Source organism: Anarhichas minor, unplaced genomic scaffold, assembly GCF_050575085.1.
Source record: "Anarhichas minor isolate MPS153535 unplaced genomic scaffold, ASM5057508v1 ptg000033l, whole genome shotgun sequence".
NCBI classification, from domain to species: Eukaryota; Metazoa; Chordata; class Actinopteri; order Perciformes; family Anarhichadidae; genus Anarhichas; species Anarhichas minor.
The window spans coordinates 14,471,136-14,492,290 of NW_027466479.1; the positions used below are offsets into that span (position 1 = coordinate 14,471,136).

A 21,155-nucleotide genomic window follows, 5' to 3' on the forward strand; every position below is an offset into this window, starting at 1 on the left:
CCAGAGAGGCTACTCAAAAATATAAAATGGTTAGAGAGGTTGTTCATTTCTTGCTCATGAATGTTTTATTTACCTTATAGTTTAACTTGGCCTTATTTATGAACATAACTGCCCAGTGGAATCAACCAAAGCACATTACAGTATTAAAGATGATTTTATATTTTTTAGATTTAATGTAAAAGGTTTTTTTTCTTTATCCTTCCACAGAGAGTCAAAGGCCAGAACAAAACAGAGCTGGTGGGGATTAAGTGCCTTGTTTAGAGAGATTTGGATAAATGCTTGAGGATTTGAGCGTTGGTTTTCTGGCTGAATGTTGGTCTCCACATTCATTAAGCCACTCTGCTGCATCTGTCAAGTGTCTGTAAACGTCACTGAAGACAGCCCAGACATTTATTGAACAATATGCAAATCAGAAAAGGAAGTGCTTGGTCTATCTACCAGTTGATGTGTCATTCGTAGAGTATTCAAGGGTCTAGCAACATAATTCAAGTACTCAATACCAAAGTCAAATGTTAAACACTTTATCCAGTCATATTTGTTTTTGCCTTGGTCTAAGTAAGGAGAGAACCAGATAAAATATTCTGCATATAAACCAAATGGCTGATGACATTTTGCATGATTTGGAAATTGCTCCATCAACAATCAAGATGCCACAATAATCTATTAAAACACTGCCGTGTCGGACTGTATTATCCCCTTGCCAATAGTGACTGAGGGTGACAGGTCGCAGCTGAGCTAGCTGCCAGCCAGACGGCCTTGCTTGTTAAAAAAAGCCCTTGGGCCTTATGGATTTCAAAGGTCCAGGTCGACAGTTTGGTCACAAGGCGATTCTGGGCGCCCATTTGACAAGATCAGGGAGGAAACGTGATGGCATCTGTGAACCCATGAGACGATATGATGAATGACAATGTAGGAAAGAAAACGAGGGTAGAGCCTTTTAGGAAGTGAGAATGGGAAGGAGGGGAGGCTGGGTCTTTTTTGGCTGGCCTCTGGCTATGCTTGTCTTGTGGTATATGTGCGTGGCAAAGACAAAATAGACGCACTGTCACCAACACTTGGGGAGGAAATAGATTGTGTTCGTCTTGCTATTGTTGTCCCTCCTCAATCATTAAATGGGACACAGGATTTAGACGGACTTGGCAGGGTGAGACAACCTCTCTGTGCAGGATACCCATGCATCTATGGCTCTCATCTCAGGAGTGGCAGCTAGGTGATAGCTGCAGATGTAGCCAAACAGCTGCGTCTCTGAAAAAACATCTCTATTATCTCTGCACTGCTGCATTTATCTTGCTCTTGCGATGAAATCTCTGTTCTTGTTTACACAATGCAGGATTAGTTTGAGTAAATGTAATAAGTCATTGCAGGAGACAAGAAGATCCTATCCTATGTTCCAATATTTTGACAAAAGAGTACAAGATTACACCTTTATGTGAGATATTTTATGAACATTGCATCAGTGAACTGAACAGTGGTTACAGGGTCATCCATGGAAAGTGCTTTGATTAAGCCTGTGGATACACTCTACATCAGCTATGATGCAGACATTATATGACTACTTGAGAAGTTGAAAAAAAACTAATTAGTGTATTACAGGGAGGTCAAATGCTTGACATGTATACAGTGGGGTCATAGTAGTGATTTATGATGAGTAATTGGCCTGCAACATCTGTGTCTGTGTGAGAGAACTGTGTGTCTGGGTTTTTTAATTTTGTCTGGCCCTCTTTCTGTCACAAACGTCATGTTAATTTTAATATATGACTTACCTTTAATTGTATCAGAGAGTAGAGGGAAGTTGAACTTCAGAAAGTGTGATATAAGTCTAATGAATCTCCATTTATCTTATCTTTATCGCTATATTTAATTTAGTGACCATATGATCCTGACCCTGAGTAACTCTGTCCTATAAGGCATGAAAGAGGATCTCCATCTCACTGCTGTATGCATCAAGAATTTATGAAAGCAGAAAATGAAATGTTTGACATTGTACATAATACCCTTAAATGTTTTATTCATTAATGTCATTGCGCCACATGTCGCCACCGAGTGCTCAGTTACTCAATATGCCCGAGGAGCTCTGAAGCCTGGATAGTAATTTATGGAATAACTATAAATGAACTTCATACTTGAGGGGTTGAGGGATGATAAAGGGACCCTCTGTTTTTCTATTAATTCTAAAATATTCTAGGGGAATTTAAAGTGTCTTTCATTTGCTCACACACAAATAACAAGGATATTTTGACATCTCAGGTAACAACAGTATTTGTTTTTAACTGTGTATACGTTCTCTTTTTATTCTTTTTCTTTGAGCGAAAGGTGAAGTGTTTAAAAAAAAGATGTATCTTGGTGATTGAGTATAATGTAAGATGTCTGCAATTATGTAACAACAGGAATGAAGATTCAGAAATGCCAAGACTATTAGGATGGGTGTCTGCTATGTACCACTTTGCTGCGGCCTTGTTTGTTTACGTTTAATCAAATTAGCGATGACCCTGAGGATTTGGCAGGAGGCGAGCCGTACATGACAGACAGATGATCCTTATTAGCACTGCTGCTTTGGTTATATGAACATATTAAAATGTGTCTAATTCTGTGGTGTCTATAATTTGCACTGCAAGCAGTGTAATTCTTCCTGGCTGGAGTCTGTACGAACATAAACACCAATAAGACAGCCAGGATTAAACCGATTAAACTCATCTAACATTTAAACAACCTCTGAAGCTGTAAACTGTAAACACACTCGGGGTCAGTCAGTAAAAACAGTGTACAGCCAACTAAATATTCAACCAGGGCACCTCACCTCAGTTTGACCTCCTCTCTTTCAGAGGGGCCTCTCCAGGCACTGTGTCATTGTAAGTGAGTGAGTTCAGCTGCAGGTCTGTGTCAAAGCTACGCTAGCCTGAAGTGCAAGTATTTCTTTTAAACTAGTTAATTTGACCTGTAAGCTCAAGTTTACCCGGAGGCTCATGTTTATGTGTGAAATGTGGTGTTATAGATACAAAACATGAGGCGTTAATCGACCAAATACAAAACACAATCTTCTCAAAAACAAATATGAAGAGGGCCATAATCAAGAACAGTGTTTATAAGTATACTCGGGAGAGAGAGACATTTTCTTACATTTGAGAATGCAGGGGGGGGAAATCCTTGAATATTCAACCACAGTCCTTGCTTTGAATTCCAAATTTCAATCTATGTATCCAACAGGGGAGTATGACTGAGTGCACCACAATCACAGTCAGTGTACAGCTTGAAGGAATGATCCAGAGAGAGAGGAGAAGTCAGCACTTGTAAAGCACAAGAGAGAGAGCGAGAGAGAGAGAGAGAGAGAGAGAGAGAGAGAGAGAAGCAGCTGTTAGCAACACAATCACACTATGCATAAGCATCTTTTATTTAATGAGTAATACCCTTGGACTGTGCAGATGAGAATACACAAAAAGGACGTCCTGCTTGTATGGGTTTCAGGCAAATTGTCAAAATGCAATCTGCCTAGAAGAGATTAGAGGCAGAGGAGCAAATATTGAATATTCCAGTTCAAATTAGATACAGAAATTAGAAAAACAAGCCTGTTTCACAGTTAGTTAGTTATGGCACGGACAAACTCAGTGACAATATGCACACTGTTGTGTTTGTTTGAGCTTGAGGATTGAAAGCAATTTGTTGAGATGATAAATATATTTCCATTGAAATGGTACAGGTTGGGATGTGTCGTATTTCTTATCTTATTTTGCTTCTTGAACTTATCTGCTGAGACTAGAATAATTTAAACCAGCATATGTTGATACAGCACAATGCAAGTAGCCCGAAAGGAGTTCGTTATCATCGAATCGCTTGGAACAAAGCCTCAGAGAAGATTAACAAAAAACATATAGATGTTATCTACTTAGTAGTAGAGCCATTCCTCAAAGTGGAACACAGCCCTGTCCGCACATAGCAGCCAAACTGCTTGCATGCCTTCATAATGATGCAGTGTGTGTGTGTGTGTGTGTGTGTGTGTGTGTGTGTGTGTGTGTGTGTGTGTGTGTGTGTGTGGAGTGTAACCTATGTAAACAGGGAGGGTTAAACTAAAGCATAGCTCTGGGGTTTTAAATAAATACTGGCTGAGCCTGAGAGCGGCAGACAGCCTTAACACACGCACACACACACACACACACACACACACACACACTCACACACACACACACATACGACTATTGTCTCTTCTGCTGACACAGAGTGTGAGCCAGCCACGATAGTTGATGATAAAGCAGGCAAAAGCCCCTCACTAACAGTGCCACAGTGCTTATAAGCCATATCTGCTCTCAGTCAGCTGGTGTGTTTGTAATATGAAGTGTTACTCACCACTTGTCATCCAGTGGCTGCACTTGTTAGAAAAGTTAGAAATAGCTACTGCAGCCACTTGAGGATACAGATAATTTGGCAAATAGTTTGGTCAGGCTCTGATCCAGATGGCCATAAAGCATTCTGAGTTCTATTGTGGATACAAGTCACTGGGTCACAAAATAAGAAGAGGAACAATGTGTCTCCAGGGTAAAACGTTCTTCTTTTGGAGTGTGAGAGCAAGATTTAAAGAACCTCAAATGCAGACAAATAACACACATTGATGATAGTTAACAACAGCATATGTAGAACTTGTGGACCTTATACTGGGCAGGGGATGCTAGATAGTCTCGTCCCCTTGCACAACAAAATCATTCCATCTAGAAATAACATCCATATGAGTCATCGTAACCTCCAAGTCAGTCAGTTCGTTGAACATGAGATGTCATCCTGCCATTTCTCTCAGGAACAAATCATTTTAAGTAAAAATAAACCTGGTTGCAACTCTATCAAGCATCAACTTGTCTTTTTATTACCTTCAGATGCACATTGGGAAAATAGTATAGTGGAAATTGGGTGTGTTGACTTATGGGTAAAAGAAAAGTGATGGGATCTTTACCCCCGTGTACCTTATCTTTTATCTCATCCTTCTGCTTATATGGTATGAAAAAGAAATACAATTTGGAAGGGAAAAAAACACATCTACGTCCACCAATCCACAACTCAAGCACACATCTCTAATTGAAATGATGGGTTTTATTGATGTGTTCATGCCAAGCTTTTGTAAACAGCTTTTCAGCACTTGTCATCTATTCAAAAGATATCTGCAGAGGATGAGTCTCTTTATTCTGAGCAGAAAACAATTCCAGCCAGATCTCCATTTTCTATTTGTTTTACAAGTACTTGTGCACATGACAGAACCAAGGCAGTAGGCAAGACCACGGTCCTGATATAACTATATTTAAAAATAAACATCACCCTACATCGGACACACCGGAAGCCTGAAATAGCCTGAGGCAGACTGCCAGTGTAAAGAGGGTCGGCCGGTCTTCAATGAAAAGACTGGCCGACTCTCTTTACACTCTGCTGACGTTCTGTGGCCCACACAGTGACCTGTCACCATGCAGGACTCAAGAGACGCGACTGTGTTCAGTCTGATTTCAACCAAAACTGAAATGATAAATATACCTTTTAGAACCACTTTAGTCATTTTAAGGGCCCCCTTCATGGTTTTGGATCCTGGGTAACCATACAGCGCCATTATGTGAATGAATGCTTTCTTCAGACACTCAAACGGTAAAGTCTCTAACTTTTTAAGATAGGCACTGTATTCCACTCAGTGCAGCTGTCCCATGTGGCTCGGTGCAGCCGGGTTTGATTGGCATATCTGGTGTGTATTTTGAGAGGACGATAAGGGATTCTCAGACTCCAGGGGATAATGTGGGATTTTTTTTGTTTTAGGGATCAAACCAGAGCTGTGCAGTGAGGAAAGCGTCGCTCTTCTCTCTGGAGGGCACTGGATTGCAAAATCCTCTGAAATCTACATGAATGGATAGCTGGATTATGAATTTTCAAATCTAAAACTCAACATCCTCTGAAATTTGCATGACTGGTTGATGCATTTTTAAATCAAAAAGTCCTATATGATATTAAATCTTCCCTTTTCTGTGCACACTATAGCCGAACAGATAGATGCACAGCACTACTGATATACTACTACTTATATTTTCCATTACTTATATCCAAATCTGATAGTGTTTTGCCTCGTATAGCTGCTGTTGGTGAGTGAACAGACGGATTAAAAATCAAAATGATCATCCCGATTCTCAGCAAATTGTTGAACTGCACTTTGGACACCCTCGAGTTGCACACGAGCAGCCAGCAGCAGTGAAAAAGATGTGTGTGCTGTGGTGCGTGTGTGTGTGTGTGTGTGTGTGTGTGTGGTTGCCCACGGTGGTGTGCTGCAGTCTGCTCCCTGCCGTTGTTGAGTAAACTACATGGACATTAGCGGCTTCAGCGGCACAACCAACGAGCCAGAGTGGATTAAAACAGCGTGCGTGCGCGGAGAGCCACTCGATAAACGACTGTGTGACCAATTCAGAAATCTCCGCGTGCAACAGCAAGTCCGGTACACCAGCTTGCAAGCTGCGAAACAGCAAGGGAAAGGCTCTTAGTAAACTCAGTATAGTGCCGTGCATTGTGTGTGTGTGTGTGTGTGTGTGTGTGTGAGAGAGAGGTTGTGTGTGTGTGTGTCAGGCAGGGAGAGCTCGGCGGGAATGGCTTCATCTCCGTGCGGCAACAGTAACTTTGATTCCGGTCTGGAAATCAAAACTCGCTCGGTGGAGCAGACGCTTGTTCCTTTAGTATCGCAGGTGAGTAACGTTACTCTATGCACGTAAAACGCGTTTGGTTTTTGTTTTATCGGACCCCCCCCCCCCCCCCCCGGAGGCCTGCTTTAAAACGTACTTTGGCTTCACAACAACTGCAGTGTTTCGCACTCATGAGGCTAACTTTGCTTCTCATGTGTACCTGTTTGTACACGGAGACTGCATGTTTTCACCTCGTGCTGTGCTTAAAGACTGTCCCACGTGCGGTTGAATTTACTATATGTTATTGCATTGCGCAACCGGCATTGATGTTATCGATAATGAGACATTTATTACAGCCTACTACTATGTCGTTACAAGTTTTTGCACGCAGCAAAGTCATGCGAACTGAAGACCTTTAACATGTAAGATAAGAATTGGACGAAAGACAGGTTTTTGTTGTTGTTAGGCAGAAGTTGGAACGCTATTTAATTACATAACAGGCTACACTGTGCTGTAAAAGGGGGAAAGTAAAAATGGGAGCAATTAAAGCAATGATCAGCCATCCAAAAAACAATTAAATTCACTGTGATATTAATCCCTTTTTGTTGTTGCTGGAGCTCACCAGGAACTCTCCTGGTAGTCAGCAGACTCCACTTTGAGGAAATACTGTTGTTGAAGAGGGTATAACAGTTTCCCCAGAAGTTGCGTGCTGTCCTTTGCCAGTTCAGTGTTACTGTGACTTCCACTTCTCTAATTGTGCTACTTTGAGGCGCGTGTTTAGTTTTTCAATAAACAAAAGTAGAAGAAAGGCCCACTTAAAGCCAACTGCACTCACTCAGCAACTCTTCTCTTGCACACTCGAAACAGTAGCCCCGGCTTTAAAGCATGGAGTTCAGGTCAATGAGTCAATTAATCATTTTATTGTAAAGTGCTGCAAAGTTGGCTAGGCCGCAAACTCCAAGGCTGTTTTGTAAAGGTTCTGTTCGGCATTAATGTCGTTTTAGTCTGTTAGTTTCCAGCAGATGATTGATTTTGCAAAGCTTTAGCTTTTGAACTGTTTTCCACTGTTGTTTCCTGGGAGGTGGGGGGCGTCTCCTGAATAGGGGAGTGACCACCAGTCTTATACATGCTAATATCCCCTTCTTGTCCATGATGGTAAAGAGCAAGAGGCCTGCAAATGTCCTGTTGTTTGCCTCACTGGTGGTTTAACGGAGTCTGGACAACACTGTCCTTCCCGCTGTGAACACTGAAAGCCTCCCTCTCAGTGCACAGAACGATATACGTTCATCCTGTACTGAATGAAAATGGGTTGGTTATTTTTTTTTAAAAGGGCTCCTGTGAGGGGATGTGCTCTCTGTTTATGTGGTTCATCTTAGTTTTCACGCATTCATAATACACCAAAAAGAAAGTGTATGAGTTTGGTTATACATAATGAGAAATCAAGGGTAAATTCAGGCATGGTTATACCTGTGATGCCAATGGTAATTACTGTAAGTTTATTTACAGTAAGCACTGATGTAATATTGTGCAAAAGCATTAAGTACATTTGCTGTACTCTGCGTTATCTTAATAATATGTATGCTGCAGCAAACTTATGGTGCACTCCTGCCCGGGGAGAAAGACCTGCTGATCTCCGGTCTGTAGTATAGAAGAATGTGCTATATGCTGACGGCATTCAGCATGTAACAGTCCGCTGTGTTGAATAGTGGGCCTCAAGGACAATCTTTCCTAACTTTCTTTATTTCTCACTGTGAGGCCTGTCCCCATAGCAACAAAGCTCTGCAATGCTGAATGAAGCAACATTTCCAAGGACTGTTATCTCCACATGTAATGTCTTGTTGTTGTGATGTCATCTGGAGGACAGTCACTCAGCAGGTACTGACCGGTACATTAGTTTCACCTGCTGTGAGTGCTTTTCATCCAGTGTGGTCACATGCACACAAATTGCTGCATATATGCACAAAACATCTTCCTAGAGCAGGAAAGATGAATCAATCAGTCGACTCATAGATACAGCAACAATTATGTACAGTCATCAGAAAGACTGATATTCAAGCCGGCTGTGGTACTCTGATTAGCCTTAATGTGAGTAAGATAACTCAGTTAAGGGCTTTACGTGACGGTTCTGAGAATGAGTATTGCCTTATATGGGTTATAATTGAATCATTATAGTCAGTGTAAACGTACTGTGGGGGCTGGTTTGTGTGGCTTTTCTTTTAAAGCAGCTTTGTATGAATGTGTGTGTTTGTGTGTGTGTGTGTGTGTGTGTGTGTGTGTGTGTATGCGTGCCCATGTGTTTTAGGGATCATTAGATGACTATCAAGGAGGAAATGAAAAAGCAGTGTCAGTGAGAAAAGCCAGTGTTTGATAAGGTATCATGTTGCGCACTATCTCCCTTTTAAAAATTGTATTACGTATCTCTCCTCTCCTTTCATGACGTTGATATCCTCAGGCCTCTGTTATCAGCTTCACTCCCACCAGGCTGTAATTATAAGGCTGGGAGTCTTGCGGCCTTGCACTATACGTACACACACACAAGCAGTTTTTTTTGACAGTGAGTGTGAATGTGGACTTCATTCCTAACGTTAGTGCTACTCAGAGTTCTTCCAAAAGATGTCTGAATGTCTCTCAGTCCTATTTTTGTAATGTGGCCACCTGGATGTTTTCTATCTGCATCCCCTATCAATTTGACCATCATCCACTTCATCCTTTTCAAAACAGAAGAGGCCCTTACTTGATTTGACAGAAGCAGTCTCCTCATCTTGGGATTCACTAATGTTTTTCACCTTTTTCCACTACAGTCATCTCTATACCAATGTATACTTGCATTGCGAGGGGCATGGCGAGGGTAATGAATTGCTCTTGTGGTGGTTCCAAAAATGTATTGGGTATCACACGGAGAGAAGGGAAACTACATGAATGTGCCTGCTGTTGTTTGTGTGTCCTACCTGTGATGTGCTCTGCAGCCAGCTGGAAGGCAATTAGCGGTAATCTGGCCGCTTTTTCCTTGAGATCCAATTCCTGTTTTTAAGTGGTGATTAGTGAAATGATTCAAGATTCTGTTCTTGGGTTTTTATAATTGAGGCGTGTTCCTAGTAAAAACACACCGGCCTACGTCTCGGTGCGGACATGGTGGTCCTCCAGCTGACGAGGTGTAAAGGTGTTGTTTTGAGGTAAAGATGTGTAGGAACAAAAAAAGGGCAAGGAAGTAATATCTGAGTCTTTGATCAGGTGAACATTTAAACACTTGTGACACACTGGCCTTGTGATTACATAGCTATGCCGGCTCCATAATTCCTTTGCAGGGCTAAGCCAGGAGTTTCTGAAAAGATTTTCAACTATAATTGGGCCTGGAAAATCTGTTCTCTGTCCAATATTGTTAGTGTCAACTTTGCCTTGCTGCCAGGGGTTCTGTGGTGCTTGCAGTGTTGTCGTCTGATGTGCTGAAAAGGAGTGGGTAAGAAAAGCTTTACCATGTTCATTTTGCTCACAAACTGGATTGAAATGGCATATTTATTACCCAAACAAAAGCTCAGTGGCAAGTTTTAGGATGTGATTTGCTCTGTAAGCACAACCATCAGTCAAATGTTCATCTGTCTTTCTGAAAATATGGGAAATGCACTTTTTATTGAGGCACAGGGCACAATTTCCCTCATAATGTTCCTATTTCTGTGGAGGGGTGACGTGACAAACCTCCAGGTAGTGAAGTTGTTTTATATCAGGACAGAGAGGCATTACTGGTGCCACGAGCCCGAACAGATCTGCTTCCTAGCTGTATGACGATAATGAAGACAAATGGGTCCCTGGCATGGAGGTGAAACCACCTGAGGATTACAGTATGCGTGTGGATACACACCCACAGACCAAAATATACTAGCCTCCTGGGAATGATACAAAATAAGCCCTTATTGTGTGTGTGTGTGTGTGTGTGTGTGTGTGTGTGTGTGTGTGTGTGTGTGAGAGAAGGGTGGGGGATTCCAGTGTGGTTCGTGTGTCTTTGTATCTGGTATGTGGAATTGTTTGTTCATGGACGACAGGAACTAAATGAACTTGTGGTGCCGCTGTTTGAGGTTTCATGTGTATGCGCCTGCATTTTCTGTGTTCTGTGTGTTGCTGCCACCATGACCATGTCACCTTCACAACAACGTGTCTGATAACACACATTCAGCGCAAGTCATATCGTCACCACAAGGCCACAATCTTTCCTGTTTTCCCATTATGAGTGGACGATTTTAAGGAATGGCCCGTGTAGACACTAACACTCATTATTCAGCCTATACAGTTATCTTTCTTCTTTGATTTAGAGACCGGCAGAGCATTTTTGTTTTCGCTTTCCCCCGGTTCAAACAAAGTATGAATCACAGTGAGCCTGACTCACACTATTGTTGTGTAAATGAGGATCTAAGGCAAGCTCTTGCTCGGTGGTAGGTAGTATATACAGCCAATAAACAACCCTGTGTCATCAAACTGAAATGAGATGTAATTTCAGTCAACTCCCCCCTGTTTTCTAGTAAAGTGGTTGCATTAGTCATCTGACTTTGTCAGTTTTGAGAATTCAGATTCTCTATTGTCATAATTACCCTCACTCCCATAATCCTCCCACTCTCACTCATTCTCGTTTTTTCTGCATCTCTCTGACACACACACACACACACACACACGTAAACGGCATGCATGACCAGTCTTACACCCTTGTACTCCCCCTTTTGCTCTTCTCACGATTGCTATCAGGGGAGTCATTACTGATCGCTGTTAAGTGCCGATAAAAGGGTCTGTCTCACATGTCGATCCGTTGACCTCTTCCTCGCTAATAAACTTCCACATGAGAAAGTTGTGTATTCTGTGTGTGTGCGTGTTTATGTGTGTGTGTGTGAGCGGTTGTGCGTGTGCGCCCGAAACCTCCAAATAACCCAGCCTAAAGGGACCAGTCACCTGGAGAGAACAGCGGAGTTAATTTAATGGTGAAAAAAGCTCTCTCACCTTCTGCCATTTAAGGTATCTGAAGGTTGTAGCTAATAGCGAGAACCGCTTTTAATTGTCTCAAAGAAAGCTCCTTCCTCGACAAAGACGTATTGCTATAGCTGGTAGGTTGATAATGTATTGATTAAACATCTCTCCCATTATCAGAGAGCCTCAGTGGCCCAGTGTGCTTACAAAGCTCAGCGTTTTGTATTCTTTGTCAACTGAAAATGGAAAGCAATTTCAGGGACCTGTTCTCTTCAAAGTAGGGTCCTCTGCTGGCTTTTAGTTGTGCAGTTTAGTTTAATTTGTTTCTGCCAAAGAAATAGTCCCTAAGAAAACATTTGATAGTGAGTTCTTATAAAGACAAACCAGGACATTATGTCTTTAAATATATATTGCTATTGCATTTTTCGAATTTATTTTTTATTCCGTTATCGCCATAAACCCAATTTAATTAATCTCAGCTGCCCCCTGTGTACATGATTATTCACAATGCTCAGCCTCCATGTATCATATGTAAAGGGTCCTCCGAAGGCCTGCAAAGGCTATTTGAGGCGTTCTTGTTCAGAATCAAGTGGCTTTCTGGCCCATTACCAGCCCCTATTTACAGTATATTTATTTTTATAGTTTATGATGATAAGATAGTGATGAGACGTCTCATCTCAAAGTGTGAGCACAGCACACAGGAAGAGATCTCTGTCAGTGGGAATGTGTTGCCTAATCTAGCTTGGTGTTTTGTGTTATCCAACCTCACTGGAAGCTCCCCTGCTGATCGAAACAGATGCATACAAAACATGCCCAGAAGCATAGACAAGGACATACTTATTGACATTAATTACTATGTTGTTGCAAAGAGGCCATCTGTGAACAGTGCCAGTCCGTCTACAGCTGTACGTAGCTAATATTTTAATAACAGCACGTCATCAGAAAGGATGTACCTGATGTGTTAGCAAAAATACTGCTTGGTCTACTGTTCGGTCGATACAAAGATGGACATAACGTGTTACTGCACATGCTGTATGGACAGAGGAGACAGATGAGCGTGAAGGGACAGCCCACTTACTGTAATCTTGTTGGCATGCACCCTCCCACTCGTCTTGTCGTGTATTGCCAGAGATATCACACAACGTATCTATATTGTCTGCTGCCTGGACAACCACAGGTAAACAGATCAGTATTTGGCAGGCAGCTGTTAGTAACCCATTGCTTTTCTGTTGGCGCTTTCTTGGCTCGATGTAGTGATAAGTTAGTTGGCTGTTGGCTGCAGCTAGAGTCCTGATTTTAGCCTATATTTGTTTACATTTTGGCAAATTGACATTATTAGAAGTATGCCGAATTAGCTATTAGCAGTTCCTGTTGGCAATGTGTCCATGGATGTACAGACAGATAGGGCTACAACTAACTATTTATTTCCATTCAATTAAACTGTTGATTATTTCCTTCATTAATCGGTTCGTTGTTTGGTCTGTAAAATGTCAGAAAATGGTGAAAAATGTCATTCAGTTTCTCCCAAAGCCCAAGAAATCTATTTTCATTTGAGTTTCATTTGAGTTCATAGAGGAGATTAATTGATAAATCGTTGCTGCTCTACAGACAACTATCACCGAATACTTTCATACTGAAGAAAAGTTCTGGATTTATAAAGAGTGTTTTTTTTTGCATATCATTTCTAAGCTTATTAATGGAAATTAAGTCACAATGTACATTGGCGATAATGACATCCGCAGAAAGTGAATTTCAAAATATGTGTATCATGAGTTAATAAAACTTCTGGACTATTTTTAAGTCCCTTACTTGCCTTTCACCTCACGCAGTAACTTTGCCTCATGGCTCTGTCTCAGAGACAGAAAAGGTTTTCTAAGATATAGCGGGGGAACAAGTTTGGGAACTACTGGATTAGGATATCTGGAAAAAAACACTTCTGTTGTTTGCTTTGGATGTGAGTATCATAAAGATTCCTAAAGAATAGAATAGTAGTTTTTAAGGTCATACAACAGAAGTATATGGCGTACATCCAAGCCATCATGTTTGTTCCTCTCTCCAGCAGCAACATTGCTGTACCACAGAGGAATCCTGCTGTCTGACTTGTATGTGTTAATTGCTTTCTTCAAGCGTCTTTGAACTTCTCCCCTCTCAATAATGAGTTCTTTTAAAGAGACGAGGTTTGACATGACAGAACAAAGACGGTGTGAAGGACAAGGAGAACACAGAATACCAAACATTTTTCTTATCTTTTCTAATTTAGAACAGTTAGAAATGTAATATATTTAAAGTCTACTATGTGACTCCAACCTCCTTATCTCTCTCTCTCTTTCTAGAATTACTTCTACACTATTTTAATGCAAATATTGACGAATGTTTGATTAGCAGTTATCGAATAAATCTGTAAACTACATTGGCAGGTGTGTCACCTTTGACCTTGTGCAATAGTAGAGGCTATAAAACCCAGCAGAGTAATACTTTAAGTATAAACTGAGCACACACTGGGATCTTTCACTTGATGATGTAAGTTCAGGGTGTTGGTGTGAGGAAGCATCAGTATGTAAGATGCTGCATAGCACCTTGTTTGTATGCCCTCCGCCCTTCCTCTGTGGCTCTGCCCAATTTCCTGGTTTTGTTTTCCCGTCACACGCCTTATTCTCTTGCTCTTTAATTCTTCGTCTTCGGCCTCGTGCTTAGTTCCTCCCCATCTCTCTACACTTAGCCCCCTTTTAATCTCGATCTCTCCAGAGAGCCCAGTGTCCCTGTATCGCCTCATTAATTATGCAGCCAAAGGAAAACCTAGCCAGAGGCCACAAGTTGTGCACAGAAAGTTCAGCCTCACCGAGTCACTTAGGATCTTTTTTTTTAGGTGCTGTAAGCTGAGACATAGTCGTCAGCCCACCTATTCTGAGGAACAGCAACGGGAACACCATGTAACCGGTCCCTTTCTTTGACACGGAATTCAATCAAGATGCTGGTGTTCTTACCCGCTTTTGTCTGAGTGACACGTATCTTCAGGGGAAACGTTTTTGCAGCCAGTGCAGTGATGCGAGCACAATTGTAAGCAGATATGATCTAAAACATTGTGAAAAGACTTAGTACCAAGAATAGGACAATATCATTTTAACTTGATACTGATCAGTGTTACACAGTGGTGGTGTGCTTTTTCTGAACAAACAGGTTTTGTTCTCAAATGCTCTGCAGGATAGAGATATTTAAAGTAGCCAGACTATTGCAGGCCATTTCAAAGTTGTGTTTTCATATGGCAGCTAGGGGGTCTATCTATGTGGGTCTAACAGGCCAGCAACTGTGACGAAAAGACACAACATTGAGAACCCATCGTTTCATTTGGTGAACTAGTTCAAAAGCCAATTAAAAAACACTGGCCATAAAAAGTCCCATCAATGGCAGATTCAGCCTATTGCTGGTGTATTTGTCCTTATCGTCCATTTCTAGTGGCGCTCTTCCCTCATCGATAGCCTGAAAGTGCCCGATACAGCATGGGGAGGGTGCTCTTATCTTGTCACTGTTTCTGGGTGACTGGAGCCGGTGGGTGAAGCTGGGGGCCAGCCAGCCGAGAAACCCAGCCTGGGTGTACTTACACACACACACGCACGCACATGCACACACACACACACACACACACACACACACGCACACAGGGTCAACCCCTATAAATAAGTTAAAGTCACTCACCTTCTATAAATAATGTTCCGGTTGTTGGACATTCATGCGTGTCTGTTATCAGATGGACCGAAAGGAGCTTTTTGAGTTGCTTGTGAGAGTTTGTGAGTGGAATTATATGTAGTATTTAATATGGATGGGACTTAGCATTCCTGTTTGGATTGGACTTCTGCTTGTGTATGTAGACGTTTCTAGCAGTGGTTCAAATACATGTTATTTTTTTGTTTTTTTTGAGTTTTAAATAGGTCCTGACCAGATCTTCCAACACTTAAAGACATAGGTATGTGTCATGTAGTGAAAGCATGTTCCCTAAGCCCCCCGTGAGTATGTGTGGAAGAGCCGGTGTGTCACAACACAGGCCATTATGCTGTCTGCAGTCAGGGGGGCTGCATTCCTTCACAGGGCTCATATTTCAAGCTCCTACAATATGTAATAGAGTTCAGTCTGAAATTGTGTGTCTGTATTGTTTATAGTGGCATCACGGCTGTGGTCAAAAGTCCCAGTCCCAAAGGGTGAGACCTTTACGCACTCTATACTGGCTGGTATGCATGAGTTAGTGCCTTACCCCCCCCCCCAAGGGCTTGAACTTGGCCTTTCGTTGTTCGCTCACCGCTTTCGTCAATGAATCATCTTGCTCAGCCACTATCCTTCTGCAAGGAGGGTTTTGATGTTTGGTTTGACACACTTCACTGATTTATTAATGCAGTCATTCACATTTTTAAATCCTTCTCTTCTCAAATGTCAAAACCTCCAAGACCACATTATTAGAAATGCCTTTTTTCCCCCTCCTCCTGGGTGAGGATTTGTCTCGCTCTGGGGATAGTTGGCCAACTTTCTTCCACACCTGACATCTTATCGTCCCATCTCCTTCCTTTCATCTGTGAGGAATTTTCAGAGGCTTAAAAACTGGGAGGGCAAAACATTGTGGAGGTAGCTTGTGAGATTTATTTCAGGGTTTTTATCAGAAACAAAGCCCATTTGTCTTTTTTTCACTTTGCAGTTTTATTAAAGAAAAACAAGCCTTATTATATGAGAAGCAAGCCAGTGCCTTTGTGTCAGGTGTATTAGGTCAGCGTCCTCCAAGCAGCCACCGCATGTCATTCTTTTTTCCTCCTCCACAGAACATGCCATCGCTGTGGGAGGCTGTCACAGAGCCTGGTTAAGCCACTTTCACACACTGTTCACCGCACACCATTATTTGTCCATTACTTGTAATTACCCATCACGATGACTGATGGAATGTTTTCGAGGCTGAGTTGGCAAGCAGTTAGGATTATCCTGTTGAGGACTTTATATAATTACCCAGTCATTAAACACGGCTCAGTGTGAAGACAACCTGTGGGGGGCGACTTGCCAATGGCTCGTTTGTTGTGTTCGTGTCTCCAGGTTGTGGGAGCAGGCTGTTGTCTTCATGCTGTGTTGCGTCCAAGAAAGTGACTCTGGGACAAAAATCTCCAAGACTGGTACTTTGTCCTCAGGATAAAACTTTGTGAGGCCTGTTTTACAAACCGAGCCGATGATGATGATGATGACGAGGGGATGCAGGCTCGAGTTGTCTTGATTTTTCTGGATTAAGCTTCGTCAAAAATATGTTGGGCGATGATGGATGTGGAGATTGTTCTCTGACAGGATGCATCAATTTAGAGTTCCGCCTATTTGGGTTTTATACAGGTACTCATCGATCTTAACTGGTGGGCCAGGAGATCCTTACTGAGATAATTGAGGAGCAGAATGAAAAATAAAATAGAGCCTCATCAGGAACTGGAGTTTGCCCTTTTCAAGTGCTTTCTTATCGAGTTTCAACCGCAAAGAAATCATGGAGGGGGATATTCAAAGTTTGACGTCAGATGGCAAGAACAACGTAGGAACAGTGCTCTGGGCCACATTGTATTTTTGTCAGCGTCCAGAGGTTTCAAAGAGAAAGATTTGTAACAGCTTATGTACATTTTTTCCTTGTTTTTTCGTTTGAATGTGCGTCATCTCACAAGGTGAGACTGATCTAAATTATTCAACTCGTAGGAGAAAATTATGTTCACGGTTGTCTTTTGAGGAGTTTGAGCTTTGTGTGTTGTCGATTGTATGTTGTTATTCATTAATTGCAAATTTTGGTCTGTTTATGCACACCAACAACGGGCCATGTCAACAAATGAAACCTTCCACTGGAAAAACAGTTTGTTTGTTTTCTTTGCTTCTTCTCCTCCTGGAATGTAACCACTTGCATAATAAAACGATATGAATAATCTATTATGGAGCTGCAAGTCTAATTCAATTAATGGAACGAAATGTGACTTCATTGTCCAGGCAAATGCCTTTTTACGAGGAATGCTGTTTGAATGTCAGCATCCTAATCGGACGGAGAGATTGGAGACATCACATATGGAATATGTGATGTTTCAGTGATTTTTCTGCTGTGTTTTTCTCCCTTTGTTATATTTCCTTTACAAATTAAGCAACTGCCATATCCTTGTAAAAGATGTATTCACGGGCAAAAGTATGAATTAGACGTCTTTTTGAAATAACCCGGTCTTCTATGGAACAAAGAGCCCCAGTGTAGCCTGGAGACAAGTGTAACTGCATACGCTGTACATTTCCAAATGGGTGGGATATCTCATCTGAATTGCCCTGCTGCCTGCGTCAGAGATGCCTTTGATATTACGTCTTGGATGTTTTGTGAAAACTTGCTCAGATCAAAGATGTCTGTGCTGTCAGGCTGGCTGTCTTGGTTTCAGCATGATAACAGTTAGATTCAAGTAAAAACAGTGAGATCCAAGTGAAAAATTCATTGTGTTGTCAGGATCTCATGTTGCTTCTGTCTGTTTCAGGTTTATTACATCACTCTCTGGGACGCTGTTACTCTCCCATAGACTACGATTTGCTTGCTAAGTATTTTCATCGGTTGCTTTTTAAAAGGCATTATGCAGTAAACATCTTTTTGAAATAGTCAAGAAGATGTTTTGATTATTCACTGCCTCTGAACTATTTGTTGCACCTTTAAAGTGAGATGCTATCAGTGGTATTCAGATGCCCACCATACCAGCTGCATCACTTTTATCACCACTCACACACTGGTAGGGCAAGGTTGAGCCTATCTCCAGCATAGAGGCTGATGGGGCTACTCTTATGAAACGCCGAGAGAAACTTGTTCCATTTCTTGATTTAGTATTTATTTGACAACAGCACCGCTCTTGTATTGTGTGTTTTGCTGAAAACAAGTACAGAAAAAAATCCATGTTAACAACAGACTCTACAGCCAGGAGCCGGTTAGCTTAGCTCAGCATAAAGACTGTGAACAAAGGGGAAAAGTGAGCCTGGCTACTAGCTACTTAACATGTTCTTGTGTTTGTTTAATCCGTGCACATTCTTAAAGTCACCGTGCTTGAGCAAGAATGGCCAGATACATAACTGTTTTTCCCGAAACTATAACCTTTAAATAGCTTATTAAAGGTAGTTGATGCTGTGTGTTCAGACAGGGAATTCAACTCTAACAGCTAATGGCTTCAAATGCACAGCAGTGGAGAAACTGCAAGTGAGTTTTTTGTTTTGTGTATAAGATGCAGCTTGGCAATCATGCTCATAAAGGGCCTCTTGGTGCACTGTTTAATTCAATATTGTTATTGAATTAGTTGTAATCTGATTTTTCTTATTCACTATTACAGCAACTGCAGAGGGTTTTAAAGAGAAACGAGGTCGGTGCACCACAGCAGTAGTTTGAGTCATGGTCTGGTGCTCTGCAAACACAGGGGATCGATTCCCTCTGCTCCCCTTCCCATCTTAGTTAACCTTGGATCGTGGTTAACAGAGCAAAAATTGATCGTCAGCCGGGTTGTGTTTGTCTACCCCCCCCCCCCCCCCAGCAAGGACCGTTGGATCAGAGGTCACACTGTCTCGTCTCGTCAAATCCTGAGTGTCACTCTTGACTGAAAGAGAGCAATTTCTTAAAAAGTTCTTTGATACAGTAGAGTGAGCTGGTAAAAACTCATTTTGCTTTGTAGCTCTTCTCGGGCGTGCCTTCTGTTTTTCTCCATCTCAGCTGTCCACCATCTTCCCTTATTTACTGTATGCCCTCTGCCATTTAGCCGTCTATCTCTCCATCGCAGCTGTCCGTCTGTTTTTCTCCCAGGTTTATCATTGTCTCTTATCAGCTGCTGCTGGTTCCTCTCGGCTTCCTGCACCTCATATCAGCCAGACTCATTACACTGTAGCAATGCTCTGCTTTCAAGAGAGATTATGCGTTACTGTCGGTGCACTAACAAACCAGGTCAGGGGGGGGGGGGGGGGGGTCCCATAATACAACCGCTCAAACACCAAGTACAGCTTTCATCCACATGGGAACCAAGCATTTGAATACAAGTGTACTATGGGAACTGCTGATAAAGGATGACTGCTTTTACTATTTGTCAAACGGTAAACTACAACTAGCTCAGGTCAGAGTGACTCCTTGGGAGCTCTCTGCTCAGCGCCCTCAGTGGGCCCACTTAAGACTTGATAGATTTCTCATTATTTCTAGACAGCCATGATGGAGCACACAGGTAGCACACAGCCTGTTCTGATTTTCTTTTAGATTCTACTTCCTGAGTGGAAACACTACCCCGCTATGGCACATGAGTGGTAAGCCAGTCTACTGCCTGCCAAGCCCCGGAGATGAATACTTCTCTTCATGTGAAACAATAACAAATATGTAATCTGGAAGCCCCGGGACATTTTTCCATCCCTCCATTTGGAAATCCGTCTCTGAGAGGTTTCAGAGAGGCTACGAACACTTGAACTGTGGCAGAGCACCAAGGAATCGATGCCAAGCCGTAATACCAGGCAATAAGTGGGATTATATTTGTCGTTTATTTGACAGTGAGCTGAGTTTATTGGGTTTGTCTACAGTGTGCCAACCTTACAATCTATTCTGATGTTTCGTCTTGGCTTTTCTGCATCCACGTGGGCACTGTCAAGATTGTTGTAACACAGACTAGAGCCAACTGCACTTTACAATCACAGCAGTTGCAGAGGAAGCAACTGAAGGCAGAACAGATTCAAAATATGTGTAAGAAACACAACCAACATTGGACTTGCTGATGCATTTTAGATTTATACTCCATTCAAAGAAATGTACCTTTTACATTGTTTCAAAAGCCGGGAAAAAAAAGTTGTTTTTAAATTGGTTTAAGTGCTTCGTCCAGGAGCTCCTTGGTGAGTCAGCTAATTTGACCAAGCTTGAGTTACTTACACACAAATAAATGATGATGCAGACTGCAGCAGCACTTGCTGTTGTGCCGTGGTGCGACAAAAGCTGGAACAGGAGAGAAAGAGTATAGTGTTTGACACTTTGCCGCGCTGTGAGTCATATGAGGAGCCCGGAGCAACCATTTCAGTTGACTACTCGGGTTAGATGTCAACTCAGCTTTAATGGGAAAGTCACAGTCACCTGCAGAGATTTAACTGCAAAGAGAACAATTTAGCAAATCACAATATGGCTTTGACTATGAAAATGCACAGTGAAAGCAGCTGAAATCTCAGTTCTGTACGACAATAGTGATTAAGAATAATAACAGTGTCATTACAAGAAATGTGTTCAGAACATAAACGCTGTTTGAGCGTTGAGTAGAAGTGTGAAAACGTTGAGTAGTTGAAAACTAACCAAATATTGAAAGTAGTCATCGAAAGCCTCGCTAAATTCGTCTTCAGTCCTTTTTACTTATTCTTAAATCAGACACTTTCTCATAACCATTGCTTATTTTAGACTCTTGACTTAAGTTCTTGTATGGATTTGTATGTTAAAGGAATAGTCCAACATTTTGGGGAATACTCATATTCGCTTTCTTGCCGAGAGATAGATGAGAGGATTGATACCTCTCTCCCCTATGTACAGTAAATATCAAGCTTCAGCCAACATGCTTATATTCTTCAAGC

General features: G+C 41.9%; 1 protein-coding gene across 1 annotated transcript in view; it reads left to right on the plus strand.

Moving 5' to 3' along the window:
* Positions 1-6,593: 6,593 nt before the first annotated feature.
* Positions 6,594-21,155, plus strand: part of ctnnal1 (catenin (cadherin-associated protein), alpha-like 1) — a 41,848-nt gene continuing 27,286 nt past the window's right edge. Inside the window, exon 1 of the mRNA XM_076106326.1 lies at positions 6,594-6,689. Coding sequence (XP_075962441.1) covers positions 6,594-6,689 — 96 coding nt within the window. The remainder of the gene's footprint in view (positions 6,690-21,155) is intronic.